Genomic DNA, 16,344 nt, shown 5'->3' with positions numbered 1-16,344 from the left:
GGGATGGGGGTAAGAAGTGCCATTTATTCATCAGCAGAACCAGAGGATTCGCTGGAGGATGAGGTGGAGACCTCATCTTCATTGGATACAAAGGCGAAAGGGTCATCACGTTCATGGGCAGGACGCTGGCGTGTGGTGAGGATGTGGTTGTAGAGTAGTGGTGCTGCCTTGTCAGCTCGCGCCCTCTTCCTCAGGCGCTTCTGCAATTCAGGCTGGTAAGTGATAGCTGATGCCTTAGCTGGTGAGTTGGTCTTGGAGGTGCCCCACTTCTTCACAATCCGCTTCTTCTTGACAGCAGGATCTCATCACCACTCCCTGGCCTTGTCCTGGGTCACATCCCAAGAGTGGTGTTGCAAAGCAAGAGAGGAGGAGTAGGTTTGGTTGAGAAGGGTGAGGAGATGTAGGTGAAACGAAGGGCAAGCTTCCTTGAGTATGCTGAGGCAGGTCTGCAACCTGAAGGCCTCTCCACTGTACTTGATAATCTTGCTGCCTGTCCATTTAGCAGAACCCTTGAAGGTGCAAGAGCCTAGGTCATTTTGTGGAGGTAGATCAGCAGTAGGCAGTAGGTTGGTTGGTTGGCATACAAATGGCTAGCCTCAGACATGTTGGTGGTAACACCAGGCAGGTAGAAGTCATGGTAGTCCACCAACTCACTCCACAGCTCCTTCATGGCTTCAACCTGGTCCTCATTCTTGATGGGTCTGGTTTTGCTGCATGGTGGAACATGTGTGAGTTGGTGAGTGAATGAAGAACTGGGCATGGCATGTTTGTGGTGGCAGGATGGGATGTAGTTTCATGTGGTGGACAGAATGAGTGGTCCCCTTGGTAGTGGGACATGGCAACATTCACTGCGCACTGAATATCATCGTGCTGCATGTGTCCATGATTGTGACCAACCTCCACTTCCATCAATCTGCAAATCCTGTGGATGTGTGTGCACAATGCTCTGTCAGGTGCATTGGTGCGCTTGTGCCACCATGAAGGAAGGGCGCATACTGGCCAGCTTTGGCGTTCCCTTTGGTACCTTGAGGTTGGCGTCAAGGGCTTTCACTCTTTTGGCGAAGTTCTTCATCAGGTGCCCAGCACAGTAGGTCACTGCCATGGAAACATGCCCTGAATGGTGTGTTAGATCAGCAGTTCATTGGTTGCTCAGGGTTTGAGTATGCAGCCAGGTACCAGCACTGTGAAAGGCACAGTGAATCTTTCCATCATGGTTGGTGATGATGGATGTCACAGTCCACCCATCCACAGCCAATCTGCAGCCCATCTCAAAGGCAGTGGTGTATTCCATGTTGGTTGAGGCACCAGTGTAGTCCTGTCCATGAATGACGGTCTCTACATCAAGCAGCTGAGCAAGCAAGGTAAGAGAGAGCTTAGTGGGCTGCTTTACAACCATCAAATGTGGGGTGGTGCTGAACGCTCATCCTACCTTGCCGGTGATGAGGTCTTTCATGATGAGTACACAACTGCCTGACTGTCTCTTTTCTGCCCAGCCGCTGTCCAGAACACCAAACCCTGTGTGAGAGAGAAGAAAACCATTGGTGTAAGTCACAATCATTGCCACTGTGCTTGTACACAGCAAAAGAAACCATGTGCCACATGGCATGGCAGCATGACATCTTTTGGAGCTACATGTGCATGAGGAAAGAGCTTGGAGCAGGTATGAGTGGACATACATATCTCTTTGTGGCTGTTCAGGCCACAGATGCTGCAGTTGTTGTGCAGGACATTGTTGGACAAAGCCTTTGCAACCTGCCCAAGTAGCTCTGTGTGTCATGTGTTATGTGTGGTGATGTTGTGTGTGGCGTTAGGTTGTGTCTGTGACTGTAGGTGGCAGGTGGCGTGCAGCAGGCTGGCCAACATGAACCTTCAGCTTTCTTCCACACACGTTGTGGGATGCCTGGCATATCAAGCATGTTGAGCAGACATGTTGTCTGGCACTGACCACACTTGGTCATAAGGGCAGCCCAAACAATGCAACTAGTTGATGTCAAATCGCCTGACTCTGAAGCTTCATGTTGTGTAACAGGTGTGTTGTGAGTGTTTTGTGTTATCATTGGGTTTGGCTGGTATGTTGTTGGGGGGTACCTGACAGTCTAGCAACCATTGAACACAGGTGGCAGCTTGTGATGGTGCTGGTGGTGACTGCTCCCACTTCATCAAGCTCCACAGAGAGTGGTCCATGACACCTACAGCAACAGTCCCTGGCATATGCCTTGTGTGCAATGCGCAGGAGCAGGGCCTTGCTGATGATGGTGTTGCTCCAGCCCTCTCCTCTTGGTGCAATGGAAGGAAGGGGCTGCAGCTGAGGTATGGGCTTGAGGTGTGATGAGAGTGCTTTGCTCTACAGGAAGGGTGTGAGAGGTCAGGGCACATGCACACACAAGGAACACAACAACAAGGTCTACCATGAATTCCTGGTTGCCCTGCTCCTTGCAGTGATGGTGGAGTGTTGGAGAGATGGGCACAAACCCACCAAAATATGCTCAGGCAAGGTGCTGTGGGGTACCCATCCACTGGTTGTTCTCCACCTGAGTCTGCAGCTCATGTGTGGCATGCAGCATCTCCTGCCGGCTCAGGAAGCACCAGGACACAGAAACACATGCTGGTGACATGTTTGGCAGGGGGACAGGGCTCATGGTTGCTGCACTTGCTGTGATTGCAGCTTTGGTGGTTGAGAAACAGGGCAGGTTTGTGGTACCACAGATTTGACCCTTGGTGTGAGCAGTAGAGAGAGCATGACACTTGGACTGGTCATATTGGTGGTGTGCTGCCATGTTTGGGAAGTAAGCAACCTTTCTCTCAGCTTCAAGCACCTCTTGCAAGCGCTTCATTGTGAGAGTTGTCATCTTGAGGCACAAGTTCTTGATGTGGGCAGTGCAAAGAGGCCTCCCTCAAACCTGGTGACTTCTGCCTTGAGACATGTGCGAGGCAACCTCTGCTGTGCCTAATTAGGCTGGAGATCAGGGCATGATGTGCATGTGTTACCTGGGTCCTTGAGGTATCCCTATTTTTAGGTTTTGTGTAAATGCCTGAAGCCGGGCAGCGGCCGTAGGCATGGGCGGCGCCACTGCTGGGCAGAATGTACATTGCACTAGGTGTGATGGGGGCTGCCTATGAGGTGGTTCTGCAGTGAATAAGCTATCCCATAATGGGTGTGTCATTGGGAGACTTGGGTGATACAAATGCCTTGCCCCTCACATGGCGGGTGGGTGGGCGAGTGGCAGGTGCGGTGGGTGGGAGCTCCCACCCACTGCACCTGCCACGAGGGACAAGTTAACTTTTTGTCAGTTGGGGGGTGTCGTGTGTTGCAGCAAATGGATGAAAGTACTTGCATTTGAAGAACGTGTTCAGTCTAAGGAGAAGAGTAAATTTATTTTTATGTACTGAGCAGCTAAGCACCTTAGGTAGCGGGCTGGTTGGAGCTGATGTAGATGGATTGCATGGTGTCGGCCTTGAGGTTGTAGATGAAGACTGTTGTGTGTCCAGCAGGGCAGGCAGCTAGTCTCTCCAGCATGTGGTTGAACCCATGGTCCTTGAACTTGGGGAAGATGAAGACTGGCTCAGCAAGGTGCTCCTCCTGTGTGAGGGTGTGGAGATGTTGCATCTTGGTGCGGGCTATGGCTAAGGCGAGCCACTTGTTGGCAGGTTTGGCTCCTATGACTTTAGGTATGACAACAATTGTTGCCCCCTGCCTGGCAGTGTAATTGTCCTTGGTCCACATGGCTGCTGCGATGAGATTCACCCAGCGGATAGCAGGAAGATGTGTAACTTCCAGCAAAGCAGCACTCCATGCAGTGTTTGGGTTGATTCTGCACATGGTAGTGTGGGTGGGTGAATGACAAGGAATTCATTAGTACATTGAAGTGAATCACATGAGGCAAATTGATTTGGTTATCTTGAGGTGCATCAGTTCGCCTTTTACAGTTGTACTTATGTGCAACCTTGCATTCACACTCCAGATGTGCTTTGCTACCACTTCTATGACATGAAGCTTGTGTATGTGATGGAGACAAGGACCAGGCCCTTCCATAGCGTCCACTTGCTTTACTGATTCACACATCATTACAAGGCAAGTGCAATGGACAACTTGGTAACCCAAATGGCCTACAACAAACTGCCTACCAAGTTCTCTTCCTTGAGCATTGTCAGCCTTGCACAGGTGGCTTGCTGCTACCTGGTATAGCCTTGCCCCCCCTGATTCTGTGAGGCTTGTGGTGTTGTACCTGATGCCCACCTAATGTTTCTTTTCGTTTCCAGTTGTGAAGTGTGACTTCAGGTCTGTTGACAAGGAGTCAGACTGGGAGGTTTGGCTGGCGAATAAGGAGAAGCAGGCTAGGACGAACCTGCTGCTCTACATGGCGTGGAGGTACTTGGTATGTTGCTCCACCTCCCACCTTCCTGCCTGTCCATTATTTGGTTGCATGACAAAGGTGGTGCATGGCAGTCTATGCAGAACAGTGGCAAAGCTGTGAAATTGACAATGCTGTTTTGCATTGAATGCGCCAAGGATCCAAAGGTGGTCAACTGCCTGTTCAGCAGAACCAAGTTCTATGGTGTCCAAGATCAATGTATGTAGAAACCTGTACTGTGCCATGGTGCCAAGCAATCTCATGCACACACTGATTTGTCATGCAGATGAAGTGCTGGAATGGAACTTTGTTTGGACCAGCAGTGAAGCTCTCAAATGATTGCATGGCTGCCATTGAGAAGGAGCCTGTTTGGGTGTACCTTGTCAATGAGGACATGTACCTCAAGGTCAAAGAGAAGTTTGAGCAACTTGTGGAGCCAGTGCCTGGCTATGAAGAGGAGGAGGTGCCTGGTGCTCATGGCTGCTGCAACAGCCAGGTGAGAGTGTGAGCTACAGGTACCTTACTGGCTTTATGGCACTGGTGTCATGCTTTTCTTCTGGGCTCACCAACTTGACACTTCACAAGTTCCTCAACTACATGAGGAGGTCTGCCAACTCACAGAAAAGTACAAAGAAGAACTGAGAGTCCTGTGCAAGAGTAACAGCCAGTTACAGATGATGGTGCTTCAAGTGCAGCAGATGGCACTTATGGGAAGTGTTGGTATGTAGTCACAACCACGCACCTGCCTTTCTGTGTGTTGTTTGTTGCATGTCACTGAGTGCATTGCTCCCAATCACACATCAGCAGGTTCACCAGGTACATTTGGTGGGAGGGCAGGTTTGCGTCCTGGGGCTGCCTTATCACCTTACCCCAGTCTGTCAGGCTTCACAACTCCACTCACAAGCAGTACCCATTGTGACGTTTTGCATGCACACACAAGCTGTGTGGAGTGTTACTCACTCTTGCCTTTATGTGCTACTAGTCTTGCACCTTCAGGCAGACCACATGTGCTGGTGCTGCACATCACCAGACTGCCAGCCCCATCACCTTTGGGGAACAGGACTTGTGTGGACACAGGTACATGATACCTTGCCTAAGCAACTGCCCCTTTGGAACTGACACCTAGCCCTATTGTGTCATAATAGGCACCCAACCAACCTACATCAACTTGGATGAGGAGCCCTCACAACTGTTCCAAGCCTCACCTGACATCCTTGCCTCCCAAATGGATATTGATGAGGATGACATTGGTGAGAAGGAGAAGGAGAGGAAGAAGAAGAAGAAGAGGAAGCACATCCCAGAGAGTGAGGATGAGGAAGGTGGCAAAGAGGCTGAGGCAACACCCAAGACAGCTACCAAGCATGCAGCCAAGGGCAAGGTGAAAGACAACCAAGTACCTAGCAACAAGGACAAGGAGGAAGGTAGTGAGGAGGAATTCCCTGATGTTGAAGAGATGAAGCCAGTGAAGAAGGCCAAAGCACCAGCCACACATCTCGCCAAGTGCACCAAGGTGACAACCTCCCAACCACCCAAGGTGTGAAGGGCAAGGTGAAAGATGATGAAGTACCTAGTGACAAGGATGAGGAGGAAGGTAGTGAGGAGGAATTCCCTGACATTGTCAAGAGACCAAGCCAGCAAAGAAGGCCAAAGCACCAGCCATGCCTGTTGCCAAGCCTGCCAAGGTGACAACCTCCCAACCACCCAAGGCAGCAAAGGGCAAGGCGAAAGATGATGATGTACCTAGCAACAAGGACAAGGAGGAAGGTAGCAAGGAGGAATTCCCTGATGTTGAAGAGATGAAGCCAGTGAAGAAGGCCAAAGCACCAGCCATGCATCTCACCAAGCGCGCCAAGGTGACAACCTCCCAACTGACCAAGGCAGCGAAGGGCAAGGCAACAGGTGGTGATGAGGAAGGCGAAGGAGGTGAGGGGGAAGATGAGGAAGAGGGGGAAGGGGAGGAAGGTGAGGAGGAGCAGGACAACGAAGAAGAGGAAGAAGAGCAGGCAACTATGAAAACCACCACCAGTGGCAAGCACCAATCACCCTGCATCCAGGAGAAGGGGGCCAGCAAAAAAGGTGCTAAACCCTTCTACTGCCACCACAGCTAAGTGCTTACATCTTCAATGTGTGCGTGCACATGTGGCAGCGCAAGCAAGTGCCCATGGCAGGAGTCGCAGCACCAAGAAAGGGGTATAGTTGAAACCAACATGCCTAATGATGAGCGCCATTGATGTGCAATCACTAAAACTGGCAACATAAAATGCAACACAAAGCCTCCACACACATCCGCACACACACATACAAGAGAGCTCACCCACTCACCTACACCTCTATGTGGTTCTTTAGACCAAACCTCCATCCACGTCCTACCAGGATGGCTATGGTAGCGAGAAAAGGCTGCTGAGTGAAGGTGCTAAGTTGTATGGTACCTGCTTGAATGAGGCAGTTGTCGAGGACTGGGCGGCAGTTGTCAAGCACCAGCAATTTGGGGCAGAGCTGTTTCAGCATTCCAGGCACAAGATTGCTGTCATGGCAGCAGGCTTTCTGAACACCACTCAAGTGGCAAGGTACCAACCTCTCTCACCATAAAGAACATGCCTTGGATGCCACCACTCCTACTCACCACCTCTATTTCACACCTCCACAGCCTCATTGATTCAATCACCTCAACAATGGCCACCTGAGATGTTCTAGCTGGGCAGATCAGCGCATCCAGCAGAGTAGACATGCTTGAACGCCACAAGGCAGATCACAATGACGTGAAGGCCTGGGGAGCACCAATCACATGACCATTGAAGCTACCAGATAGCTTCCTCACCTTTGCCAATGACCCTGAGGGTACTGACCTGCTCATTGAATGCCAAAGCCAGATTTTGTGCCACCCATTAGCCTTCCCCTCATTTCCCAATCACAGGCTCAACTTCCAGCCAAACACTCCAGGCATTTGTGCAAGGTACCAGTCAAGACACCAACAAGTGGTTGGCAGGAGGGATGCAGAAGCTTCACTTCAACCCTGACATGGAGAAGGGGGTGCCCACGCTCACCAGCCTGCCACTGAGCTTGCACACCAGCCAAAGACTGAGCAAGGTGCTCAATGAACAAGGGTGTGAAGAGTGCTGGTTCCATTGGTCAACAAATGTCATCGCCCAGTTGCCTGCCATAAACACAGTAACTCTGCCTGGTTTGGCTGTTCTCCCCCATGCCTCACAGTACACTCCCCACTGTTTACATGCATTGCCATTCTCACTTGTCTGGGCATCAGCTGGTGAACTCCATCTCACAGTTGACATGTACCTTTGTCCTGTTTGCACAGTCTCTCCTTCTGCCTAGCCACCTGCAACCTCGCTGTGGCCTTGTTGTTGCTTGGTGAGACGCTGGAGGCCTGGGCAAACAGAAAGCAGGCAGATCGTGGACCAGCCCAGGTGCCATTTCGTAGCTGGTTTCTTGTAGACCACACAGGGCAACACCAACAGGTACCTGGAACCATTTGCTCCATCCCCAGCAGTTTTTGATGGGATCAGCTCACAACCTGCACCACACAACAGATGCTCAAGATGGTGAAGCAGTCTGCCATCATGGCCAAAGTCCCAGTGAAGAATGAGCTTGATGAATTGAGGCTGAACTTCTTCATGAACACCAGCACCTCTGACAAGTTTTGGTAAGGCACCAAACCTCACAGTACTAACAACATTCACTCATCCTTAGTGCAACCACATGCCTTCCTTGTGTGTGTGTGTGTGTGTGCATGTGTGTGTGTCTCATCGATCAGGTGCGCATGGCTGTGCTCAACCAGTATCCTGGAGACCTCATCATCATTCGCCCAGGCACCTGGTATGCAGTTCAGACCGCGGTATGTCCTCTTCCTTCTTGCCAGTGCATAAATGGTTGGTTGTGTAGCGCCCTAAGTGCTGCGTTTTACCTTGCCATAAACTAGGCTGACTGCATTGCAGTGGACTGGCCACTCCTGATGTTGGACCTTAGCTCTATCAAGGAGATGGTGCCCATGGGAACCAGCATGTCAGCAGGACGACACTTGCTGCAGCTGCTGTGGTGCCTCCTGTGCTTGGTGCCTGAGATGACAGTCCAGGTATGACTCAAAAGCACCATCCTGGTTGATGGCTACTCCTTCACGCTGCTCATCATGCATGTATTCCCATGCCATTGCAGGATGCAATGTGTGACATGGCCCTACTTGTGCACTGCAGCATACCTGAGATGATCCACACCCTCATTCACACTCTTCACCAGCTCAGTGCAGCATGAAAGTGTCAAGACAATGCCTCCTACTTTGCTCTCCTTCACTGGGTACCTTCTCTGCCCATGGACCTCTCATGCCTGCCCTAGCTCATGAGGAAGGTGCCCAGCACCAACACTGATGCACACATCTCATCCTTGCCTTCCAGGAGAACATTCAACCACTGGAGGCCATGATGGACCTGACCCAGCTTCACCTGCCATCAGTGCAGGCACGTGGGCTCAGGTGGGACACGTGGACCAGCATCACAGGCAAGGCCATGCTCAAGCTTGACAAAGATGAACATCAGCATCTGGCATTGTGCCTCCTCAAGGCCAGCCCAAACTGCCACACCTGCAAGGCAGTGATGTTCCCCTTTGGGTGGGGCCAAAAGGGTGAGGGTGGCAAGTACTACTGCACCTCCTGCCTCCCCAAGGATCTGCAGGCTGCTCTGTGCAGCAGTCTCGCCAAGAAACAGAGCACCACCTCTTCGCAGAGCGCCAAGGTGCCAGACCAGCTCTACGCTCTTCTGCTTGCCAAGCTGGCCACTTTCGCCTTGGTCACCAATGAGGCCCTTGAAGCTGCCTTGAGCTACAATCTTCGTGTTAGGTCCATGCCTGAGGTCATCAAGCCAGCCTCAGATTCCTCTTCGCCACCTCCTACGATCCTCCCCGCCATTGACCCACCCTTGGAGCATGAGGACGATAGCAGCAACCTTCCTTCCACTGAGCCACAGTCAAGGTAGCTTCAGAACCTAGAATAGCTAGGCATTGCATGTTGTGAACAGGTTGTCTCACCTCTTGTATGACTCCCCCCTGCAGGTCAGCTTGCTTCACAGGTGAGCTGCTGCCATTCCAGAAGGACAGAGTGGACTTCATCCTGAAGTGTGAGCAAACGGCTCAGTTTGGTGGCTGCTTTCTCTTTGATGACATGGGCCTGGGCAAAACAGGTACCTCAGACTCACCTTCCCCCCTACCTCCCCAGATACCCCTTCTGATCAGGAGCATGTGCCTGTGTGCATGCATGCATGTATGTGTGCTGTTTGTTGTGCATGCAGTCATGGTTCTTGCAGCCTTGGCAGCACATCCATGATGGCCTACGCTTGTTGTAGCTCCAGGTGCCCTGGTCATTGAGAACTGGCGCCAGGAGGTGTGCAAATGGCTGGGTACCAAGCTGAGCCATGTTGTCACCTGTCCAAGCAGCAAGGCACTTCAGGATTTTGTGAATAAGAATGAGTGTTCCTTGGATGAGATGCATGTGGTCATTGTTACCTATGACACGCTGCCCCAGCCCTGTGTACTTTGCCTTCCATTTCTCCATTGCATGCCAGAACAGCATGTGACCAACCACTTCTTTTGTTTTACTCATTTGCACAGTTGCACAAGCCAGTCTGGCAGTGAGTTGTGTGGGATGAGATGCAGAACCTCAAGGATGACAAGACCAGCCGCTTCCAACATGCCATGAAGGTCAAGAGTGAACTTGCCATTGGCATGACTGGTACCTAAGCCCCTCCTGACCTGTGACAGTCCCCTCTCTAACAGCACAACACCACTCCACTGCAACTCTACCCATTGCACTCCATCCAGGCTTCCCACTCAAGACCAGCAAGGATAACATCCTCAGCTACCTGAAGATCTTCAACAACATGAGCAATTTCAGGAAAGTGCATGTGCTGCTTCTTCCATGAAAGTGCCCTGGCCCAGTTCTGCATTCATCGACTCAAGGGCGACCTCAACAGGGACAAGAGCCCTCTTGTAGCAGTTCCAGGTACACCAGCAAACCCTTCTTGTCCATGCCTCACACACATCCACATCCCTCACCTTGATCCTCCACAGATATCACCCTCCACATCATGTACCTTGAACCTTGGGCGCCTGACATGGTCATGCACAAGATCTTCACTGCAGGGTGTGCTGGGCTGGCACCTGATCAAACAATGCTCAAGACACACCTCGCACGTGGTTGCTCAGCACTGGTTCACCATCCCCCTGTGGTTGTACCAGATCGGTGCCATCAACAAGAGGCAGCTCATGGACTTCTGTGACCTGCCTACCATGCGCCAGTGGATGGAGGCTGACTGGAGCAAGCGGGCACCCAAGCAACTCTTCTCCCACCATTCCAGTGCCACTCCTGGTGACATGGAAAAGTGGAAGGAAGTGCTCAACAGCATCAACTGTCCACCTGCAGGCCTTGCCATCCACCGCAAGGCGCCTGCAGTCGCATTGATGCCTGATACCTGGGCCAACCTACCACACTCTGCCAAGACCAGCTACATTGCTAGGTACATGTTCCTCAGTTGCCTACTGCAAACCCACTAAGATAAAGATCAATGCACCCTCTGACACCTGCGCATCTCTTGCCCACAGGCAAGTGCAATGCGCCTTTGATGAGGGGAGGAAGCTGGCAGTGTTTGGGCAGCACCTGCACACCTTCACCATCCTCAGGCACCAACTTCACAAGCAACACCCATGCAACCTTGATATCCTTGAGGTATCAGGCCGCATCCCCACTGAGAAGCATGCCAAGCAACTTGCACAGTTCCTCAGCTTGACCCTGCATGGCGTGCTCCTCCTCTCCACCAACATGTGCGCCGTGGGCATCAACCTTCAGCAGGTGACCGAGGTCATCTTTGTTAAGTCAAGCTGGAATCCAGCAACTGACCGCCAGGCCATGTGCTGTGCATGGCAGCTTGGGCAGCAGCAGCATGTGATAGTTGCCCACCTCCTCATGTGAACCACCATCGACCAGCATGTCACCAACACCATCACTGCCCGCAACTCTGAGGCTCTCAGGTTCAACAGCAACGTTAGGAGCAGCCGCCACAACCCTTCCAACCATCAATTCCACGTCTGCCTGACCAAGTGGGCACGAATGTCATGCACTTGGGCAAGGGCTCATGAAGACCATGAACATAGGTATCTAGCGGACTTTGCAGCAAGAACTGCTGAGCTACAGCACGCTACTGCTGAGTACCTCTTTGACACTGAGGGTGCTGCTGTGTGATCGCCATTCACCCAATAAAAACACCTCAACCACAAAACCTTCTCACTGCCCGCCTTCCTGCCCATTCCAACTACTTGGCACAACATGCCTGCTAATGTGTCTTTATTCATTTAGGTACCCAAACCTTTCACATCTAGGTAGCTCAGGCACGCATTTTCTGTGTCCCTACCTTAGGTATGGAAAACTCACCTTAAATCTATCTGCGCTGCAAGTGGTTTATCACTGAGCAAATCTAAGGACTTGGAAGGAAACTTGAAGCACACGTCGATAAGCAATTCGAAGCACAACGGGAGCGATCCAAAGAACAACCCAACAAGTCGTCCCGTCCCACGACGTGGAATCCTGCAGGTGACCTTTCTTGTTTAGTTCGCTGGTTGGGCACTGCGGTAGCTCACACATTCTTCCCCGCAGGCATTTAAAAGATCAGGCGCAAGGGTCAGCAGGAAGCGGAGGTGTAGGAATGACCTCCAGATCGGAATACTGCGTTCTTGGAACGAAAACGCAGTACGAGGAGTTTCCAATGTAATTGAGAGCTTAACAACAATAGTGGCATGTTCTCATAGCTGCCCACGGCGTTGCACACCAGCTGCACCAGCACTTGTAACGACCGGGGTGTACTGTTGCAACGCACACAAAACACAGAATGTGAATAACCGATGGGGCACGCATGGCCACGAAACAATACACACCACGGCACACGACGAGTCTTCACCTGAACGTAGGTTTGCGAATAGGCCGGATAGGCCTGGGGAGGAGGGTACTGCGGATACTGCCCTCCATAAGCAGGTGCGCCGTAGCCACCACTCGCATAGCCCGCCCCGTAAGCTTGCCCATAACCGCCACTGTCGTGTGTGCGCGTGCGCGGGCGACACAGGATTGCGCAGTCGTCAGCAGCCAAAGGAACGGGCGGCACTCGAAGAGGAGCGGTGGCGTACTAATAGTCGGGTGGCGACGGCGGCGAGGGAGCGTAGTAGACGGGTCCCGGAGAGGGCGGGTGCGGTGCGGCATAGGGCGTGTGGTGATAGTGATAGTGGTGAGGGGCCGGAGGCGGAGGCGGAGATGGAGAGTAGTGGTGCGGATACGATGGCGGCGGTGCGTAGAGGTCGGCCGTCGGAAGGTGGTGCTGGTGTCCTCCGAGATAACCGGACGGCGGGACCCCGACGGTGTGATCATCCGACCTCTGCCTGGGGTTTCGTGCGAATCCCTGGTGTCCCGCTGGCGGCATGCGTTTGCGCTACACACACACCACACACACACACACACACACATACACACGACATGGTCAGGCAACCCGTAAAGAGTGGGTGGGTTGTGTTTGGTACCTTGCCCATCATCGGCGACGAGTCGAACGGCATCGCCGGCCCCGCGTAGCTCGGTGGTGGGTAATCTGGGGGAAAAAAAGTTCAATAAATGAAAAACAACATTTTAAAAGAAAAGCAAGGCAAAGCCGGCAGTGGGTGCGGCACTGATGGGTGGTTGTCGCGTGTGTTGCTGGAGCTGCTGGGCCTTGAAGTGCTGGCGTCCCTGGAAGTGCTGCATCAGCTGGCTCTCGGAGTTGAGCCCGAGGTCACACAGCTCGCAACGGAACGTGAGCCCACCGCCACCGGGAGCCGGCGTAGGGACGACGATGACGCCCGCGGGCGAAGGCGGGGGCAGCATGCCGCTACCGAGAGGCGACAGGGCGATCTCGAGCGGCGGCGGCGTCATGAGCCCCGGCGATGGCAGCCCGTCGCTGTCGTACGCGTACGGCGGCATGTCGTCTGGCCATGTGTCAACGTTGTATCATCAAACGTGGAAAGCTATTCGAAATGTCTGGCCTGGTCGACCAGGGAAGAAAACGCACCATCATGCGGTGATCGCATTCTGTTCAGCCCTCTCACACCTCCTCGTCCGTCCCTCATTCCTCCCCTGCAGATTGTTGATACAAATAGCCACACGGCACACGACACACGACACACGATATAGCCGTGAGTGAGAATGTAAAGAATGGAGGGTAGGAGGGGCGGGGGGGGGCTGCCTGTTTGAATCCGGGCGCCGGCCGGCCGAACGACCCGCCATGCCGCCTCCCCGGCCCGTTCGGTCGCCTCGCGTACCGTGGCGGGGCGGGAAGCCACCGTCTCGATCGGTCGGCGCGCCTCCCTTCCAGGGTCCCTTCTTCCCCTTGGCCTGCTTCGTCGTGTCGTCCACCGGCTTCGCCAACGTCACCTGCAGCGTTCGTCCTGTGGGGTTGACCATGGTCGTTAGGCGCCTGACTGCGTGAGCGCGTGCGCGACGGCGTCACGCGTGTGTGCGTGCGCCGTGCGTGCGTGTACCCTGTACTTCAAAGCCGTGCTTGCCGTCGATGGCCTTGAGTGCGTTTGCCCGTTCTTCGTAATTGACAAACGCGAAGTCCTTTCGCCTCTGTCCGAGAGGCATGTCGCACGGGGTGAGCGTGGCGGCGGGTGGGCGCCCGCCACTCACTGGCGCAGTACAGCGCCAAGGCGGTATGCGGGGGGGGGAGCGGTACCGCGGTGGGCAGGTTCTTGGAGAGGACTATTCGCTCGATCTTCCCGTACTCGCCAAAGAGCGTTGTGATCAGCTCGTTGTCCACCTCCAGCGGCAGGTTGGCCACATAGATTGATTTGACCTGGTGACGCGCACCATCTCACACACAGATTAGCGGGCCGCGTGCGGTCGCGTGTCGCGTGGGCGTGCAGTGCGTGGGTGAACCTGAGACATGACGTCTTCGCCGGGCTCGTTCAAGGGCTCGGCCCAGTCCACGCGGACCTTCTGCCCGCTCAGCCGGAAGTCGGCGCGGGTCATCTTCCCGTGCGCTCTCGCCGCTTCATGATGGCTCTTGAACTCAATGAACACAAACCCTCTGTTCCTCGTCGGGTTCATCGGGTCCTGTCGTTGTTGTTGTCGTCGTCGTCGTCGTCGTCGTCGTTGTTGTTGTTGTTGTTGTTGTTGTTGTTGTTGTTGTTATTGTTGTTGTTGTTGTTGTTGTTGTTGTTAGACATTAGCACATGTGTTCTGCTGGGGGTGTGTGTGGTGGCTAAGCATACATGCTGGAAGATGATGTGGTCCACGCCCCGGATGCCCGCTTCCTTGAGGTGAGCTTCGAGCTGCTCGAGAGACCAGTCCTGGCTGATGTGGCCCACGAAGAGCGATTGGTTGTCCTGCGACACGAGCACCCCGACCGGACGACCCTGCACACACAGAGAGAAAGCGGAGGCACCCGATGAGCCCGGGCACGAAGCAGACGGGGAAGGCAGAGGGAAGACTGGTCGAACCATGATAAGGTAGCCGCTAAGCTGATCGGCGGCGAGTTCGGCGAAAGTGGGTTCCATGTAGCGCACAAAGGCGTAGCCCTTGCTGGCTCCCGTCTTCGGATCGCGCATCAAACGGAGCTGCGATGACCCACGACCACACGCCGTCAATACAATCACGGCCGCACACACGACACACACCGCACACCACACGAGCTGGGGGGAAGATCGTGCTTGCCTCGTAGATGTCGCCGATCTTCGCAAAGACCTCCCTCACGTCGTCCTCGGTGGCGTCACGGTGCAAGCCGCCTACAAACACCTCCGACCCCTTGGGCGGTGGCGGGCCGCGTCCGTCGTCTTCTTCCTCTCCCTCCTCCTCCTCCACCACCTCTTCCTCTCCCCCGTCTTTCTCCGCTCTATCTTCTTCTTCTCCCTCTCGCTTCACCTCTGCGTTCGCTTTGTCTTCAGCAATAGCAGCGCCGCCCTTTACACCGTCCAAGGGCGAGGCCGCTGGTGATGATGATGCCTCCTCCGTCTTGCCCTCCGCCTGTTGCCCGTCTACTTCGCTGGCTGTGACGTTGTCGCTCGTGCGGTTCTCGCTTCCGTCTACGCGTTCTTCCTCGTTCGGTTCAATCTCTCCACGAGTTTGCTCGGTACGGTGGTTGGCATCGGATGTAGTGGGCGAGGCGGGTGGCGCGGCCCCATCGAGGCGAGGCTCTCGCGACGCAGCTTCGTGTGGCACCTCGTTGCCCGTTTCATCTTGTTGTCGAGATTCTTCCTCAGCGCCAGAGCTCGCACCTCCCTGCTTCATCTCCTCTTCTTCGTTTGCTCTTGGCACTGTTGCGGCTTGCACCTGAGGGCCGTAGCAAGGGCTAGAATCGCATGCCGTGGCTGTCGTTGCTGTGGGCTGCCGGCTGCCTTGTTCGCCAGCCCTAGTCGCCTCGGTAGTCGATTGCAGAACTTCGCTCTTCTGCGGCCCACCCTCATCTACATCGATCAGGGAATCCTGCGCCTGGTGCTCTTCGGGCGATGGCACCGACGAGGAGGTTCCTCCAACCTCCACCTCGACCCCATCGTGGCCATCATCTTCCATCTTTGATTCCTTTTTATTTTCCCGATCATTTCTTGAAGTGCATTATGTTGTTTCGAAGTGTCTCTGGGCCGTGTCACTGTGGCCGCCGTTGGTGGATGAGGAGACGCAAGCTTGTGATGGCTGTGCTGCTCCCACCCGCCAGCCTTGTGCCATCGTGTGGGATGAAGGCTGTGGCGCCCGTCCTTGACTGTGTACATGAGGCCAACTGAGTCCTGCAGAGAGAAGCCCAGCAAGATCAGCTGGGACTGGTTGGGCTTATAGAAGGGTTGTGTGCCACCAGCAGCTGGCAGAGTCCAGAGTGCAGGTGGGGCTGAGTCCATTGATTGGCTGCTCTCCCTGGTGATGCCTTGGTGCTGCAGCTGACCCAGCAGTGTATTGATGCCCCTTGCTGATGGTGTGCAGATTGAGAACAGA

The 16,344-nt window shown here is 53.9% G+C and overlaps 7 protein-coding genes across 7 annotated transcripts; 4 read left to right on the top strand and 3 right to left on the bottom strand.

The window, feature by feature from the left end:
- Positions 1-526: 526 nt before the first annotated feature.
- On the bottom strand, positions 527-876 carry ACA1_064790 (uncharacterized protein; the record flags this gene model as incomplete). The annotated part of the gene is made up of 2 exons (XM_004339657.1): positions 527-710; positions 857-876. 2 exons carry the CDS (start codon positions 874-876, stop codon positions 527-529), a joined length of 204 nt encoding a protein of 67 aa, XP_004339705.1.
- A 2,527-nt stretch (positions 877-3,403) lies between these two features.
- Positions 3,404-3,724, bottom strand: ACA1_064780 (uncharacterized protein; the record flags this gene model as incomplete). The annotated part of the gene is made up of 1 exon (XM_004339656.1): positions 3,404-3,724. The coding sequence occupies one exon, from the start codon at positions 3,722-3,724 to the stop codon at positions 3,404-3,406; it is 321 nt and encodes a 106-aa protein (XP_004339704.1).
- Positions 3,725-4,262: 538 nt separating this feature from the next.
- Positions 4,263-5,892, top strand: ACA1_064770 (uncharacterized protein; the record flags this gene model as incomplete). Its single annotated transcript, XM_004339655.1, has 4 exons — positions 4,263-4,376; positions 4,448-4,571; positions 4,676-4,822; positions 5,498-5,892. Coding segments are annotated over 4 exons (780 nt in total), but the record flags the coding sequence as incomplete, so codon positions are not given.
- Positions 5,893-7,897: 2,005 nt separating this feature from the next.
- On the top strand, positions 7,898-8,445 carry ACA1_064760 (uncharacterized protein; the record flags this gene model as incomplete). The annotated part of the gene is made up of 3 exons (XM_004339654.1): positions 7,898-8,010; positions 8,146-8,183; positions 8,303-8,445. 3 exons carry the CDS (start codon positions 7,898-7,900, stop codon positions 8,443-8,445), a joined length of 294 nt encoding a protein of 97 aa, XP_004339702.1.
- A 337-nt stretch (positions 8,446-8,782) lies between these two features.
- Positions 8,783-10,050, top strand: ACA1_064750 (uncharacterized protein; the record flags this gene model as incomplete). The annotated part of the gene is made up of 4 exons (XM_004339653.1): positions 8,783-9,327; positions 9,408-9,535; positions 9,704-9,846; positions 9,988-10,050. 4 exons carry the CDS (start codon positions 8,783-8,785, stop codon positions 10,048-10,050), a joined length of 879 nt encoding a protein of 292 aa, XP_004339701.1.
- Positions 10,051-10,616: 566 nt separating this feature from the next.
- Positions 10,617-11,319, top strand: ACA1_064740 (helicase C-terminal domain containing protein, putative; the record flags this gene model as incomplete). Its single annotated transcript, XM_004339652.1, has 2 exons — positions 10,617-10,867; positions 10,953-11,319. 2 exons carry the CDS (start codon positions 10,617-10,619, stop codon positions 11,317-11,319), a joined length of 618 nt encoding a protein of 205 aa, XP_004339700.1.
- Positions 11,320-12,146: 827 nt separating this feature from the next.
- Positions 12,147-15,930, bottom strand: ACA1_064730 (RNA recognition motif (RRM)containing protein; the record flags this gene model as incomplete). Its single annotated transcript, XM_004339651.1, has 13 exons — positions 12,147-12,206; positions 12,302-12,431; positions 12,525-12,823; positions 12,912-12,976; positions 13,056-13,349; positions 13,433-13,492; positions 13,638-13,808; positions 13,902-13,989; positions 14,096-14,215; positions 14,299-14,475; positions 14,634-14,777; positions 14,862-14,978; positions 15,049-15,930. 13 exons carry the CDS (start codon positions 15,928-15,930, stop codon positions 12,147-12,149), a joined length of 2,607 nt encoding a protein of 868 aa, XP_004339699.1.
- Positions 15,931-16,344: the final 414 nt, after the last annotated feature.

Source organism: Acanthamoeba castellanii, assembly GCF_000313135.1.
Source record: "Acanthamoeba castellanii str. Neff unplaced genomic scaffold scf7180000084599, whole genome shotgun sequence".
NCBI classification, from domain to species: domain Eukaryota; phylum Discosea; order Longamoebia; family Acanthamoebidae; genus Acanthamoeba; species Acanthamoeba castellanii.
This window is presented reverse-complemented; position numbering and strand designations above follow the sequence as displayed.